This window comes from Oncorhynchus clarkii, chromosome 25 (genome assembly GCF_045791955.1).
Source record: "Oncorhynchus clarkii lewisi isolate Uvic-CL-2024 chromosome 25, UVic_Ocla_1.0, whole genome shotgun sequence".
Lineage (NCBI taxonomy): Eukaryota > Metazoa > Chordata > Actinopteri > Salmoniformes > Salmonidae > Oncorhynchus > Oncorhynchus clarkii.
Window position 1 is genome coordinate 27,381,899 of NC_092171.1, and position 13,880 is coordinate 27,395,778.

Genomic DNA, 13,880 nt, shown 5'->3' on the forward strand with positions numbered 1-13,880 from the left:
CTGGAAGGAAAGACGACCAAAGGAGGAATTGGCTTTGGAGGTGACCAGTGAGATATACCTGCTGTAACACGTGCTACGAGTGGGTGCTGCTATGGTGACCAGTGAGGCGGGGCTTTACCTACCTAATATAGGAAGCCGATTCTAGATTTAATTTTGGATTGGAGATGTTTAATGTGAGTCTGGAAGGAGAGTTTACAGTCTAACCAGACACACGTCAGAGCCGTCCAGAGTAGTGATGCTGGATGGGCGAGCAGGTGCGGGCAGTGATCAGTTGAAAAGCATGCATTTAGTTTTACCTGTGTTTAAGAGCAGTTGGAGGCTTCGGAAGGAGAGTTGAATGGCATTGAAGCTCATCTGGAGGTTAGTTAACACAGTGTCCAAAGAGGGGCCAGAAGTACACAGAATGGTGTCGTCTGCGTAGAGGTGTGTCAGAGAATCACCAGCAGCAAGAGCAACATCATTGATGTATTCAGAGAAAAGAGTCGGCCCGAGAATTGAATCCTGTGGCACCCCCATAGGGACTGCCAGAGGTCCGGACAACAGGCCCTCCGATTTGACACACTGAACTCTATAGAGAAGTAGTTGGTAAACCAGGCGAGGCAATCATTTGAGAAACCAAGGCTGTCGAGTCTGCCAGTAAGAATGTGGTGATTGAGTCGAAAACCTTGGCCAGGTCGATGAATACGGCTGCACAGTAATATCTCTTATCGATGGCGGTTATGATGTCGTTTAGGACCTTGAGCGTAGCTGAGGTGCACCCATGACCAGCTCTGAAACCAGATTGCATAGCGGAGAAGGTACGGTGGGATTCGAAATGGTCGGTAATCTGTTTATTAACTTGGCTTTCGAAGACCTTAGAAAGACAGGGTAGGATAGATATCGGTCTGTAGCAGTTTGGGTCTAGAGTGTCACCCCCTTTGAAGAAGGGGATGACCGCGGCAGCTTTCCAATCTTTGGGAATCTCAGACAATACGAAAGAGAGGTTGAACAGGCTAGTAATAGGGGTTGCAAAAATTTCGGCAGATCATTTTAGAAAGAGAGGGTCCAGATTGTCTAGCCCGGCTGATTTGCACGGGTCCAGATTTGGCAGCTCTTTCAGAACATCAGCTATCTGGATTTGGGTGAAGGAGAAATGGTCAAGGCTTTGGCGGGTTGCTGTGGAGGGTGCCGGGCAGTTGACCGGGGTAGGGGTAGCCAGGTGGAAAGCATGGCCAGCCGTAGAGAAATGCTTATTGAAATTCTCAATTATAGTGGATTTATTGGTGGTGACAGTGTTTCCTGGCCTCAGAGCAGTGGGCAGCTGGGAGGACGTGCTCTTATTCTCCATGGACTTTACACTGTTCCAGAACTTTTTTGACTTAGTACTACAGGATGCTATCCTTAGCTAGCCTTAGCTTTCCTAACTGCCTGTGTATATGTGTTCCTAACTTCCCTGAAAAGTTGCATATCACGGGGGCTATTCGATGCTAATGCAGAACGCCACAGGATGTTTTTGTGCTGGTCAAGGGCAGACAGGATTCAGACACGGCTAAGACATCCGGGTTGGCTGAGTGTGCTAAAGCAAGTGTGCTAAAGCAAGTAAGTAAAACAAACTTAGGGAGTAGGCTTCTAATGTTAACATGCATGAAACCAAGGCTTTTACGGTTACAGAAGTCAACAAATGAGAGCACCTGGGGAGTGGGAGTGGAGCTAGGCACTCCAGGACCTGGATTAACCTCTACATCACCAGAGGAACAGAGGAGAAGTAGGATAAGGGTAAGGCTAAATGCTATACGAACTGGCCGTCTAGCACGTTCGGAACAGAGTGTAAAAGGAGCAGGTTTCTGGGCACGATTGCATAGATTCAAGGCATAGTGTACAGACAAAGGTAAGGTAGGATGTGAGTACATTGGAGGTAAACCTAGGCATTGAGTAATGATGAGAGAGATATAGTCTCTAGAGACGTTTAAACCAGGTGATGTCATCGCATATGTAGAAGGTGGAACAACATGGTTGGTTAAGGCTTATTGAGCAGGGCTAGAGGCTCTACAGTGAAATAAGACAATAATCACTAACCAGGACAGTAATGGACGAGGCAAATTGATATTAGAGAGAGGCATGTGTAGCCAAGTGAACATATGGGTCCAGTGATTGGTTGGGCTGACTAGGGACACAGCGATTCAGACTGTTAGCAGTCCGATGCTAACACGCTAACAGTTAGTAGGCCCGGGGCTAAACAAGCTAGCAGTTAGCAGACCGGGGCTGGCAAGCAAGCAGTTATCAGGTGCTAGCAGTTAGCAGACCGGGGCAGGCAAGCTAGCTAGCAGTTAGCAGACCGGGGCTGGCAAGCAAGCAGTTATCAGGTGCTAGCAGTTAGCAGACCGGGGCAGGCAAGCTAGCTAGCAGTTAGCAGACCGGGGCAGGCAAGCTAGCAGTTAGCAGCCCGGGGCAGGCAAGCTAGCAGTTAGCAGACCGGGGCTGGCAAGCAAGCAGTTAGCAGGGGCTAGCAGTTAGCAGACCGGGGCAGGCAAGCTAGCAGTTAGCAGACCGGGGTAGGCAAGCTAGCAGTTAGCAGACCAGGGCTAGGAAGTTAGCCTTTGGGGGACGTTGCGATGGGGGTAAGTCTGTTTTTGCCTCTTCGTGCGGTGACGTCGATAGACCAGTTGTGGATTAGTGGGGTTCCAAGTAGCTCTAGGTTGCTAGCAGGCCTAGCAGGTTAGCAGAATGGGCCTTCAGTGGGCATCGCGCCTGAGGGGCCTGTTGGAATCCTCGGGCAGATTATGTCAGTATTCCAGTCGTAGAGGATCGGCGGGGTTCAGTGCCCCGTACCTGCAGTAGAAGGGGTCCGGATATTGTAGACCAGGAGTGGGCTTCGGTGGTAGCACAGCAGCCCTGAAATCCACTATTTATAGCTTCAGGCTAATTGGTGCTTGCTCCGGGATGGAAACGCTAGCCAGGAGAGGTCACCCGGGATTGCGGTTAGCTAGTTGCGAAGATCCAGATGAAAATGTTCAGAGTTTGAGGTAGGAATCCGCTAGCAATGGTTTGCTGACTGATAGCTGGTAGTTAGCTGGCTAGCTTCAGTTGAGGGATTCCAGATCCGAAGTAAATAGAAATACTTTAGAAAAAAGCAGATCCACGCCGCATTGGGTGAGGCGGGTTGCAGGAGAGTATTTAGAGGTTGAGGTTTTATTTGATTTAAATATTTTAAAAAGATATGTGAAGAAAAATATATATACAAGGGAAAGACAGGACAAAGACGTCTGACTGCTACGCCATCTTGGAAGTAAGTAATTATAACTATATATAAGTAACTATATATAAAAAGAGGATACATGTTATATATTGTGGATTTCTGAATACTTCTGGCCGTTCTTTGGACACTGTGTTAACTAACCTCCAGACGAGCTGCAAAGCCATACAACTCTCCTTCCGTGGCCTCCAACTGCTCTTAAATGCAAGTAAAACTAAATGCATGCTCTTCAACCGATCGCTGCCCGCACCTGCCCGCCCATCCAGCAGGACTACTCTTGACAGTTCTGACTTAGAATACGTGGACGATTACAAATACCTACGTGTCTGGTTAGACTGTAAATGTTCTTTCCAGACTCACATTAAGCATCTCCAATCCAAAATGACATATAGAATCGGCATCCTATTTCGCAACAAAGTATCCTTCACTCATGCTGCCAAACATACCCTCGTAAAACTGACTATCCTATCGATACTTGACTTCAGCGATGTCATTGACAAAATAGCCTCCAACACTCCACTCAGCAAATTGGATGCAGTCTATCACAGTGCCATCCGTTTTGTCACCAAAGCCCCATATACTACCCACCACTGCAACCTGTATGCTCTCGTTGGCTGGCCCTCGTATCATATTTGTCGCCAAACCCACTGGCTCCAGGTCATCTATAAGTCTTTGCTAGGTAAAGCCCCGCCTTATCTCGGCTCACTGGTCACCATAGCAGCACCCACCCGTAGCACGTGCTCCAGCAGGTATATGTCACTGGTCACCCCCAAAGCCTATTCCGATTGGCCGCCTTTCCTTCCAGTTCTCTGCTGCCAATGATTGGAACGAATTGCAAAAATCACTGAAGCTGGAGACTCATATCTCCTTCACTAACTTTAAGCATCAGCTGTCAGAGCCGCTCACATATCACTGCACCTGTGCATAGCCCATCTGTAAATAGCCCATCCAACTACCTCATCCCCATATTGTTATTTTATGCTCCTTTGTACCCGAGTATCTCTACTTGCACATTCATATTCTGCACATCTATCATTCCAGCGTTTAATTGCTAAATTGTATTTACTTCGCCACTACGGCCTATTTATTGCCTTACCTCCCTAATCTTACCTCATTTGCACACACTGTATATAGATTGTTTCTATTGTGTTATTGACTGTACATTTGTTTATTCCATGTGTAACTCTGTGTTGTTGTTTGTGTCGCACTGCTTTGCTTTATCTTGGCCAGGTCAAAGTTGTAAATGAGAACTTCTCAACTTGCCTACCTGGTTAAATAAAGGTGAAAAAAAAGAATATGTCACACCCTGACCTTAGTATTCTTTGTTTTCTTTATTGTTTTGGTTAGGTCAGGGTGTGACATGGGTTTTTGTACTGTCTAGGGGTTTTGTAGGTTTATGGGGGTGTTTACTATATAGGTGTTTATGTAAGTCTATGGTTGCCTAGATTGGTTCTCAATTAGAGGCAGCTGTTTATCGTTGTCTCTGATTGGGAACCATATTTAGGCGGCCATCTTCTTTGGGTATTTCGTGGGTTATTGTCTATGTCTAGTTGCCTGTGTTTGCACTTTTGTATCATAGCTGCACGTTCATTTTGTTATTTTGTATAGTTTGTTTAGTGTCTATCTTTATTAAAAGTATAATGTATTCACATTATGCTGCGCCTTGGTCTCTTCCATACGACAAACGTGACAAACAAATGAATAATAATATAAATATATTTTATATAGAGTGGTGGATAATGGATACATATTATATATAGTTGATACATATTATATATAGTGGATACATTTTATATAGAGTGGTGGATCGTGGATACATATTATATATAGTTGATACAATTTATATGTAGTGGAGGATAGTGGATACATATTATATATAGTGGATATATGTTATATAGAGTGGTGGATAGTGGTTACATATTATATATAGTGGATACATATTATATATAGTGGATACATTTTATATAGAGTGGATACATTTTATATAGAGTGGTGGATAGTGGATACATATTATATATAGTGGATATATGTTATATAGAGTGGTGGATAGTGGTTACATATTATATATAGTGGATACATATTATATATAGTGGATACATATTATATATAGTGGATTTATGTTATATAGAGTGGTGGATAGTGGTTACATATTATATATAGTGGATACATATTATATATAGTGGATACATTTTATATAGAGTGGTGGATAGTGGATACATATTATATATAGTGGATACATATTATATATAGTGGATACATTTTATATAGACTGGATACATTTTATATAGAGTGGTGGATAGTGGATACATATTATATAGAGTGGATACATTTTATATAGAGTGGTGGATAGTGGATACATATTATATAGAGTGGATACATTTTATATAGAGTGGTGGATAGTGGATACATATTATATATAGTGGATACATTTTATATAGAGTGGTGGATAGTGGATACATATTATATATATTGGATACATTTTATATAGAGTGGTGGATAGTGGATACATATTATATAGAGTGGATACATTGTATATAGAGTGGTGGATAGTGGATACATATTATATATAGTGGATACATTTTATATAGAGTGGTGGATAGTGGATACAAAAAAATAAACGTCCTCTCACTGTCAACTGAGTTCATTTTCAGCAAACTTAACATGTGTAAATATTTGTATGAACATAACAAGATTCAACAACTGAGACATAAACTGAACAAGTTCCACAGACATGTGATTAACATAAATTAAAAAATGTGTCCCTGAACAAAGCGGGGGTCAATATCAAAAGTAACAGTCAGTATCAGGTGTGGACTCCAGCTGCATTAAGTACTGCAGTGCATCTCCTCCTCATGGACTGCACCAGATTTACCAGTTCTTGCTGTGAGATGTTACCCCACTCTTCCACCAAGGCACCTGCAAGTTCCCAGACATTTCTGTGGGGAATGGCCCTAGCCCTCACCCTCCGAACCAACAGGTCCTAGACGTGCTCAATGGGATTGAGATCCGGGCTCTTCGGTGGCCATGGCAGAACACTGACATTCCTGTCTTGCAGGAAATCACGCACAGAACGAGCAGTATGGCTGGTGTCAATGTCATGCTGGAGAGTCATGTCAGGATGAGCCTGCAGGTACCACATGATGGAGGAGGATGTATTCCCTGTAACGCACAGCGTTGAGATTGCCTGCAATGAACAAGCTCAGTCCGATGATGCTGTGCCACACCGCCAAAGACCATGGCGGATCCTCCACCTCCAAATCGATCCTGCTCCAGAGTACAGGCCTCGGTGTAAAGCTCATTCCTTCGACGATAAAGGGGAATCCGACCATCACTCCTGGTGAGACAAAACTGCGACTCGTCAGTGAAGAGCACTTTTGCCACACCGCCAAAGACCATGCTCAGTCGATAAAGGGGAATCCGACCATCACTCCTGGTGAGACAAAACTGTCTGGTCCAGCCTCTCTCAGCCTATTGCGGACAGTCTCCATCCTGCGACGGTACACGTGGTCTGGTCTCCCTGTAACGCTGTCTTAGGCGTCTTTGCAGATGCCAGTAGAAAGGCCTCAGCATCCTAGGTTTTCATAACTGTGACCTTAAGGCGACGTCCTGAAAAAGGGAGTTTATATAGTGTTGATACATTTTATATATAGTGGAGGATAGTGGATACATTTTATATAGTGGATACATTTTATATATAGTGGAGGATAGTGGATACATTTTATATAGAGTGGATACATTTTATATAGAGTGGTAGATATTGGATACATATTGATGTGTTCTCATAATTATGGACCTGTATAAACAAGCAATAAAATATATAGATATTTCCTATAAATAATGGTTAATATGTGCATATCAGTGTGTGTGTGTGTGTGTGTGTGTGTGTGTCAGAGCTGGTATGGTCATTTGTGTGTAAGGTTGTCAGTTGATAGGAGGTGTCAATACCCTAGCTCAACACTTCTCTATGGATCAGACACACTGCAATGTTCCCACACCTACTCAGCTAACACTCTCCCATTGAACGAACTAACCACACGCCTTCTCTGACTGCATGTGTTTATGTGCTTAATGCAAGAAAGTATCTCATAAGTGTGTGAGCATTTGTTATGTTATCAATGCGTCACACTGTAACTTGGAGAAATGTTAACTAGGGTTCAGCTCAGAGTGCTAAACTGCCCGGTAACACCAAATGAGTGAGCGGCCTGCTCCTCTCCCCCCTGTGTCCATCCGTCTGTCTGTGTCTGTCTGTATGTCTGTGTGTCTGTCTATGTGTATAACGTGGTGGTGCGTATCCGTTTGCAAATGAGGGTTTCATCAAAGACTTAATACATATTTGCTGTTAGGCCTCATTTTCATAAATCAGCTCAAGCCGATACAGCACTGACAGTAAGGAATCTGTGTGTGTTTGTGTGTTGGCAGGGCTACAGTAAATCCAAGACTGCAGCAGGCAACATTCTAAGACTTGATTTGCTAATGAGAAGTGACCTGGTTTTTCAGATGCCTAACAGCTAGAGGAAGCACAGACCATGCATCCCAAATGGCAACCTATTCCCTATGTAGTGCACTACCTTTGACCAGGGCCCATAGGTGTTTGGTCTAAAGTAGTGCACTCTATAACAGTAGGGAATAGGGTACTATTTTGGATGCACTCCTTGCATCGATCCAGTTAGTGTGTACACTAGACATCCCTTATCCAACCAAGCATTTTCCTCTGCTCTATTTAACAAGCCACTTCAATAAAAACATATTATGAAGAATTGCCTTGGTCCTGCTGTTTTTTTTGTAAGATCCATTTCCTGCTCAGTACCAAAGGCCTCCTCCTAATTCACTGCAACCATGATTGACCACTTTACTAAGGGGGAAAATAATTATACAAAAAGAATGCTGGCAGATGTTTTTATCGCAACGCTCAACTTTAAATATCTATGAGCAGAGAGAGCAACACGAGATTCACAGGCAGGCACACTGCTGCATTACTCATGAGTTTAGCAGACACCCTTAACGACAGATAATTACCGCTACTCATAGCTTACACATTAGCCATGTATGTAGCTGGCTATTTACTGAAGACGTGTCCTTTTTAGCGTTGGCATTCTCGAGGATAGAAAAAGCACCTTCCCACTGGAAATGCTGTGTGTGTGCGTGATTTGTATGTAGTGTGTTTTGTATTATTGTATTTGCACCACTATACCAGTGTGTGTGTCTCACACACACCGGAGTGTGTTATTAGTGAGAGAGAGAGACGTGTGGAGGTAGGGAGGGAGGCTGGGTGCAGGTTGACATGAAAGAGACACTGTGTTGCATCATCTATGAACTATTATCTTCAGCAGCAGCAGTAGTGGCAGACTCCTCTCTTTAACTATTCTCCTCTCTGGTTTTTAAGTGGTTTCCTCCATTTTCCATGTGAAAAATCCACCTTGCCCTATACAGTGGGTATGTCCCTATTCCATATCGTGCACTACTTTAGACCAGAGCCCTATGGGAATAGGTTGCCATTTGGGACACAACCAGTGCTTCCCAGGCAGACTGTGGTATGGATGGTTCCCCCCAGGAGAGCCAGACAGCACAAAGGGGTGCTTGAGGAGGATGTATTTGATCAAGACACCATCAATTCAGTGTAACTTCAATGAGAGATGAAGAATGCATTTATGGGCATTGGGCAATAGCAAAAGGAGCTTTGAGAGTTGTTTTTTTGAAGCGTGTACTGTGAACGTTGGAGAAGCCATGTGGCTGCTACAGCTGTGTCTGTTAACATTCCTGTGAGCCCTAATCCTGTCAGCGATGTGCATCCCAAATGGTGTGGTTGTGAGATGAGCTCTAAGCATGCTGGGATAATCATAATGTCAGTATGGGGGTGGGGCTAAGAGAGATAGGAGGCTATCTTCAGGTCTGACTGAAACACAGCCAGCACACACACTGGCACACACATGCACACAAAATCACATGCACACTCCGACAGAGTTTTACCACCACACCCCTACCAGGAGCTTAGGGAGCATAACCTCCATATCAACACCCATAACTAGCTACTCACACACACTACTGCTGTAACCTACAGGGGAGCTATCCGGCAGGTATCAAACTATGGCTAACTAGATCAAAGCACAGCAGCTATGGATATAGGAATCCATCCCACACCGTCTCCAATTCAAGCCATTGGGCCTGCTGAGTCCAATCACTTTTCCACTGGCAGGCTTGAGGCTTGCAGACCTGCCAACCTTGAAGTAGAGTACCACTGATGGCACACTTGCGACATCCATACTGCTCAAATCATAGGAAAATTCACTTTTGTTTAGCCTAATAATGATTTTGTCAGAAGACTGCCTCAGTAGGAATGGTAAGAATGGTAACTATTGACTGTTAATAATATGGGTACTTGGCTGTTCTTCAGTAGCTAACTAGAATGTTTTGTTGTTGTAATGTTTATCCCCTTTTTCTCCCCAATTTTATGATTACGATCTTGTCTCTTCGTTGCAACTCTCCAACGGGCTCGGGAGGTGAAGGTCGAGTCATGCATCCTCCGAAACATGACCCACCAAGCCGCACTTCTTAACACCTGCTCGCTTTACCCAGAAATCAGCTGCACCAACGTGTCGGAGGAAACACCGTTCAACTGACGACCAAAGTCAGCCTGCGGGCGCCCAGCCCGCGATGAGCCAAGTTAAGCCCCCCCGGCCAAACCCTCCCTTAACTCGGACGACACTGGGCCAATTGTGCGCCACCCTATGGGACTCCCGGTCACGAACGATAGTCACGAACGATAACTAATCGTTAAAAGTCTAGCATAACTTTCTGTGAACGACGGTATAAGCGGAACAGATCTCTCTGCCATGTTTGTTTCCATCCACTCAGAGACGCACACTGAAGAACTACCGCAACACTGCACATGTTTCCTTCATCATCAATGCACTCACACCTACTACCTTTGAGGAGATCAAAGCAGGTGCGGGCAATAAAGTGTTCTCGCTTAGTTGACTAAACGCTGTAACTAACTACCTTTTCATAATCTTGCCTTAGCTAAGGAGCTAACTACGAAATTTGAATGGTTATGAGTTTTACATTTTCCCTTTTTCATCACACATCAGTGGTATCAATGGACAAAGTAGGGAGCTGCCATCCAGCGGAGAGATATTTCCTACTCGCCCTAGTACTCTGATTGGCTCAGTTTCAACTTCAGACGGTTGAGTCAAAAACCACAAAGTGCCAACTACAAGCCTATTTTTGTGTATTTTATGGTCGTTTTTCATACTGCATACATTCACCTCAAATTGTGTGCATGGTACGCAAAATGCATTCAGGTTGGCAGGTCTGGGCTTGGCATCTTGGCTTTGAGTTGCAAGTCAACCTGAGTCTCTATGGTAATACAAGAGCATTGTTTTCTCTGGGGGGGATTGTAAGTCAAACACAGTGCTATTCTAGGGCAGAGAGGAGTGGAGGAATACCTACTATGTGTCCTGAGACAAACGGACCCTTGGACTGGAAGAAAGAGTGACAGTGGAGAGAGGGAAGAGTGACAGTGGAGAGAGGGAAGAGTGACAGTGGAGAGAGGGAAGGGTGACAGTGGAGAGAGGGAAGAGTGACAGTAGAGAGAGGGAAGAGTGACAGTGGAGAGAGAGAAGAGTGACAGTAGAGAGAGAGAAGAGAGTGACATTGGAGAGAGGGAAGAGTGACAGAGAGGGAAGAGTGACAGGAAGCAGCAACACACACAGTGGGTTAGGGATGAATTCATAACAAGCCTGGATGTCAGTGTAGGATTATTCCACACACACACATGCTCTCACTCTCTTACCCATTTTTTAAGTGGATGACATGTGCCCTCTGAAGTCCCGTCTCCAGGAAGTATCCCAGCTCCTGCTCCTGGGCCACTGGACCTGGCTTTGGACTGCGGTTCTGCAACCCCGCACTGAGGGCCTGAAACACATCAAATTGACCAGAGAACAGAGGATGGAGCATTGGAGCCACCTCTTGTACCACAATGCGATGCTTGAAGATGTGTTCACATTCTGCATCAGCAATAGACTGTTACACTGTGCATACGCAAATCAGCCAAACGTTTTAATTCATAAACCACAATATTGTACTTCCAAAACCAGATCGGTAATCAGAGAGATAAGAAAACACAACCTAGATAACATCAGATAATAGTAGACCTAGAAGGAAAGAAAGAGATAAGAGGAGAGAGGACAAGGGGAAGATTGAAGAACCATGGCTGCTACTCTCTTCTCTTCATCCCCCTCTCCTCTCTTTCCCCTCCTCCTCCTCCTCTCTTCCCCCTCCTAACCCTCTCCTCCCCCTATTTTCTCTCCATCAGTCCAACCAGAAGGTCCCCATTGTGTTCCCACTCTCCTCTCTCTGTCTGTCAAAAATATGAAATTATTTCATTCAGCAGCAGGTAGCTTGTGTCCTTACACCTTGTGCTGCCTGTCTGGCACATGATACACTGAGAGAGAGAGAGATAGATACCTGGCTTTAGTGCTGTTGCCCCATTAATCTCCTGGGTATTGTATCAGTGTCTCTCTGTATGCTGTATGGAATCAGCTGCCGGTTCAATTACAGGGGGGCAGCTCTCTCCGACCTGGTGTTCTGGATGTGTGGGTGGGCTGGGAATGTAGGTGGGGAAGGGAAAGGCGTGTGCTGGAGGTGGGGAGGGAGCTATTTGGGGACGTGCCGCTCCAATGTGAATCAGTTGCACTAAATTAGAATTTCAATATTGAATTCTAACAGCCGATACAGAAGAAAGAAAATGCAGGGGTAAAGCCTGTGGCTTTTTGGGGGAGTGAATTGATGCCACTAGATTAGTTTAAATATTGAATTCAAATAGCACATACAGATATTACATTTTAGAGCAACAGCACCGCTCTATCCTGAGGCTTGGTAACTAAAATGACACCATGAGCCCCAAAAATGGGCCAAATTAGTGTTTGCATCATTGCTCTTCAACTAAGGACACTTAAGGACACTTGCACAAAATAGAAGGTCTGAAAACCATTCACTATCTCTACACTGTGAACACCATAACTCAACAGAGTAGTCACACCAAAGGCCTCAGGGCCAGAATAGCATCAGACAGGCTAGCACTGGGGATGGGAGAATGTTTTTGAGTGAGTTCCCACATGATAGCATATATATGTATTCAGACTGACTAGATAGCAGGGCTGCTGAAATGAAAAACATATAAAAGGTTGCTACACTGTTCTGCAACCCCTCAGAGAGGCCAGGAGAGACTCAGAGATGGAGAGAGCAGAAAAAGAGAGAGGGAGAGGAAGAGAGAGAGAAGAGAGACAAATACAGAAAGTAAGAAAGAAATAAAGAAAAATAGAGAGAGAGAGAGAGAGAGAGAGAAACAGAGACAGAGAGATGGAGAGAAAGAAAGAGATAGAAAAAGCAAAGAGAGGGAAACAGAGAGCGAGAAACAGAGAGCAGACAGAAAGAGATAGAAAATAAAATGCAAGGGAAAACCCTGTTGGCAGAACAAATCCGAGTGGAGAAAAAAGTTGCTGGTTGAAACAGCGGCCAAGGTCAGACACAGGAACAGTCTGGGCCAGTCTGTCAATGCTGCATCGATCTGCTGATGAACCTGGCCCCCTTCAACCACTATGGTACTAATAGTACAGACACCAGCACTTCTGATGGGGTATAGGCCTACTGCACTGTCTAATACACTAGCACACAGGCAGGTCCAACTCCCAAACATTAGCTGATGTGTGGTGAGCGTTCTGGCACAAAATGGTTGCCGCTTTGAGCACTGGAAAAGCCCTATACAAATCCAATCAATTAATGAATGAGTTAATTACAGGCAAGTCCAATCCACTTATTGGGGAAACCAAGGAAGGATAGCGATTCATTAAAGGTCAGGTTGCATGATATATTTCCACAAATCTAACAATGTAGATTGATATTCCATCTGAACGGTCTTTATGCAAAAGTTTCTATAAAATGTTGGTAACACTTCATTTTAAGGGGTCCTTATTACAGTGCATTTATGCAATTACGCTGTAACAAGAATTATAATGAATTGTAATTATGCATAGTTACACAGTAATAATGACATGTAACTGGTGGTAAATGCAGTCTGTAATTTGTATTTATTATGGATCCCAATTAGCTGCTGCCAAGGCAGCACCGACTCTTCCTGGGGTCCAGCAGAATTAAGGCAGTTATACAATTTTAAATACATTACAATACATTCATTACAGAATTCACAACACACTAAGTGTGTGCACTCAGGGCCATACTTTACTACCACATCTACAACACAAAATCCATGTGTACATCTGTGTATAGTGTGTTTGTTATCATGTGTGTGTATGCATGTGTCTGTGCCTATGTCTGTGTTACTTCACAGTCCCCGCTGTTCCATAAGGTGTATATTTACCTGCTTTTTAAATCTGATTGTGCTGCTTGCATCAGTTATCTGATGTGGGATAGAGTTCAATGTAGTCATGGCTCTATGTGGTACTGTGAGCCTCCCAAAGTCTGTTCTGGACTTGGGGACTGTGAAGAGACCTCTGGTGGCAGGTCTTGTGGGGTATACATGGGTGCCCAAGCTGTGTGCTAGTATTTTAAAACAGACAGCTCGGTACATTCAGCTTATCAACACCTCTTACGAAAATAAGTAATGATGATATCAAGCTCTCTTCCACTTTGA

The 13,880-nt window shown here is 44.2% G+C and overlaps 1 protein-coding gene across 1 annotated transcript in view; it reads right to left on the minus strand.

Moving 5' to 3' along the window:
* Nucleotides 1–13,880, minus strand: part of LOC139383610 (tetratricopeptide repeat protein 7B-like) — a 120,416-nt gene that overhangs the window by 96,035 nt on the left and 10,501 nt on the right. The window contains 1 exon segment of the mRNA XM_071128166.1: nucleotides 11,022–11,143. Within this exon segment, the coding sequence (XP_070984267.1) occupies nucleotides 11,022–11,143 (122 nt within the window).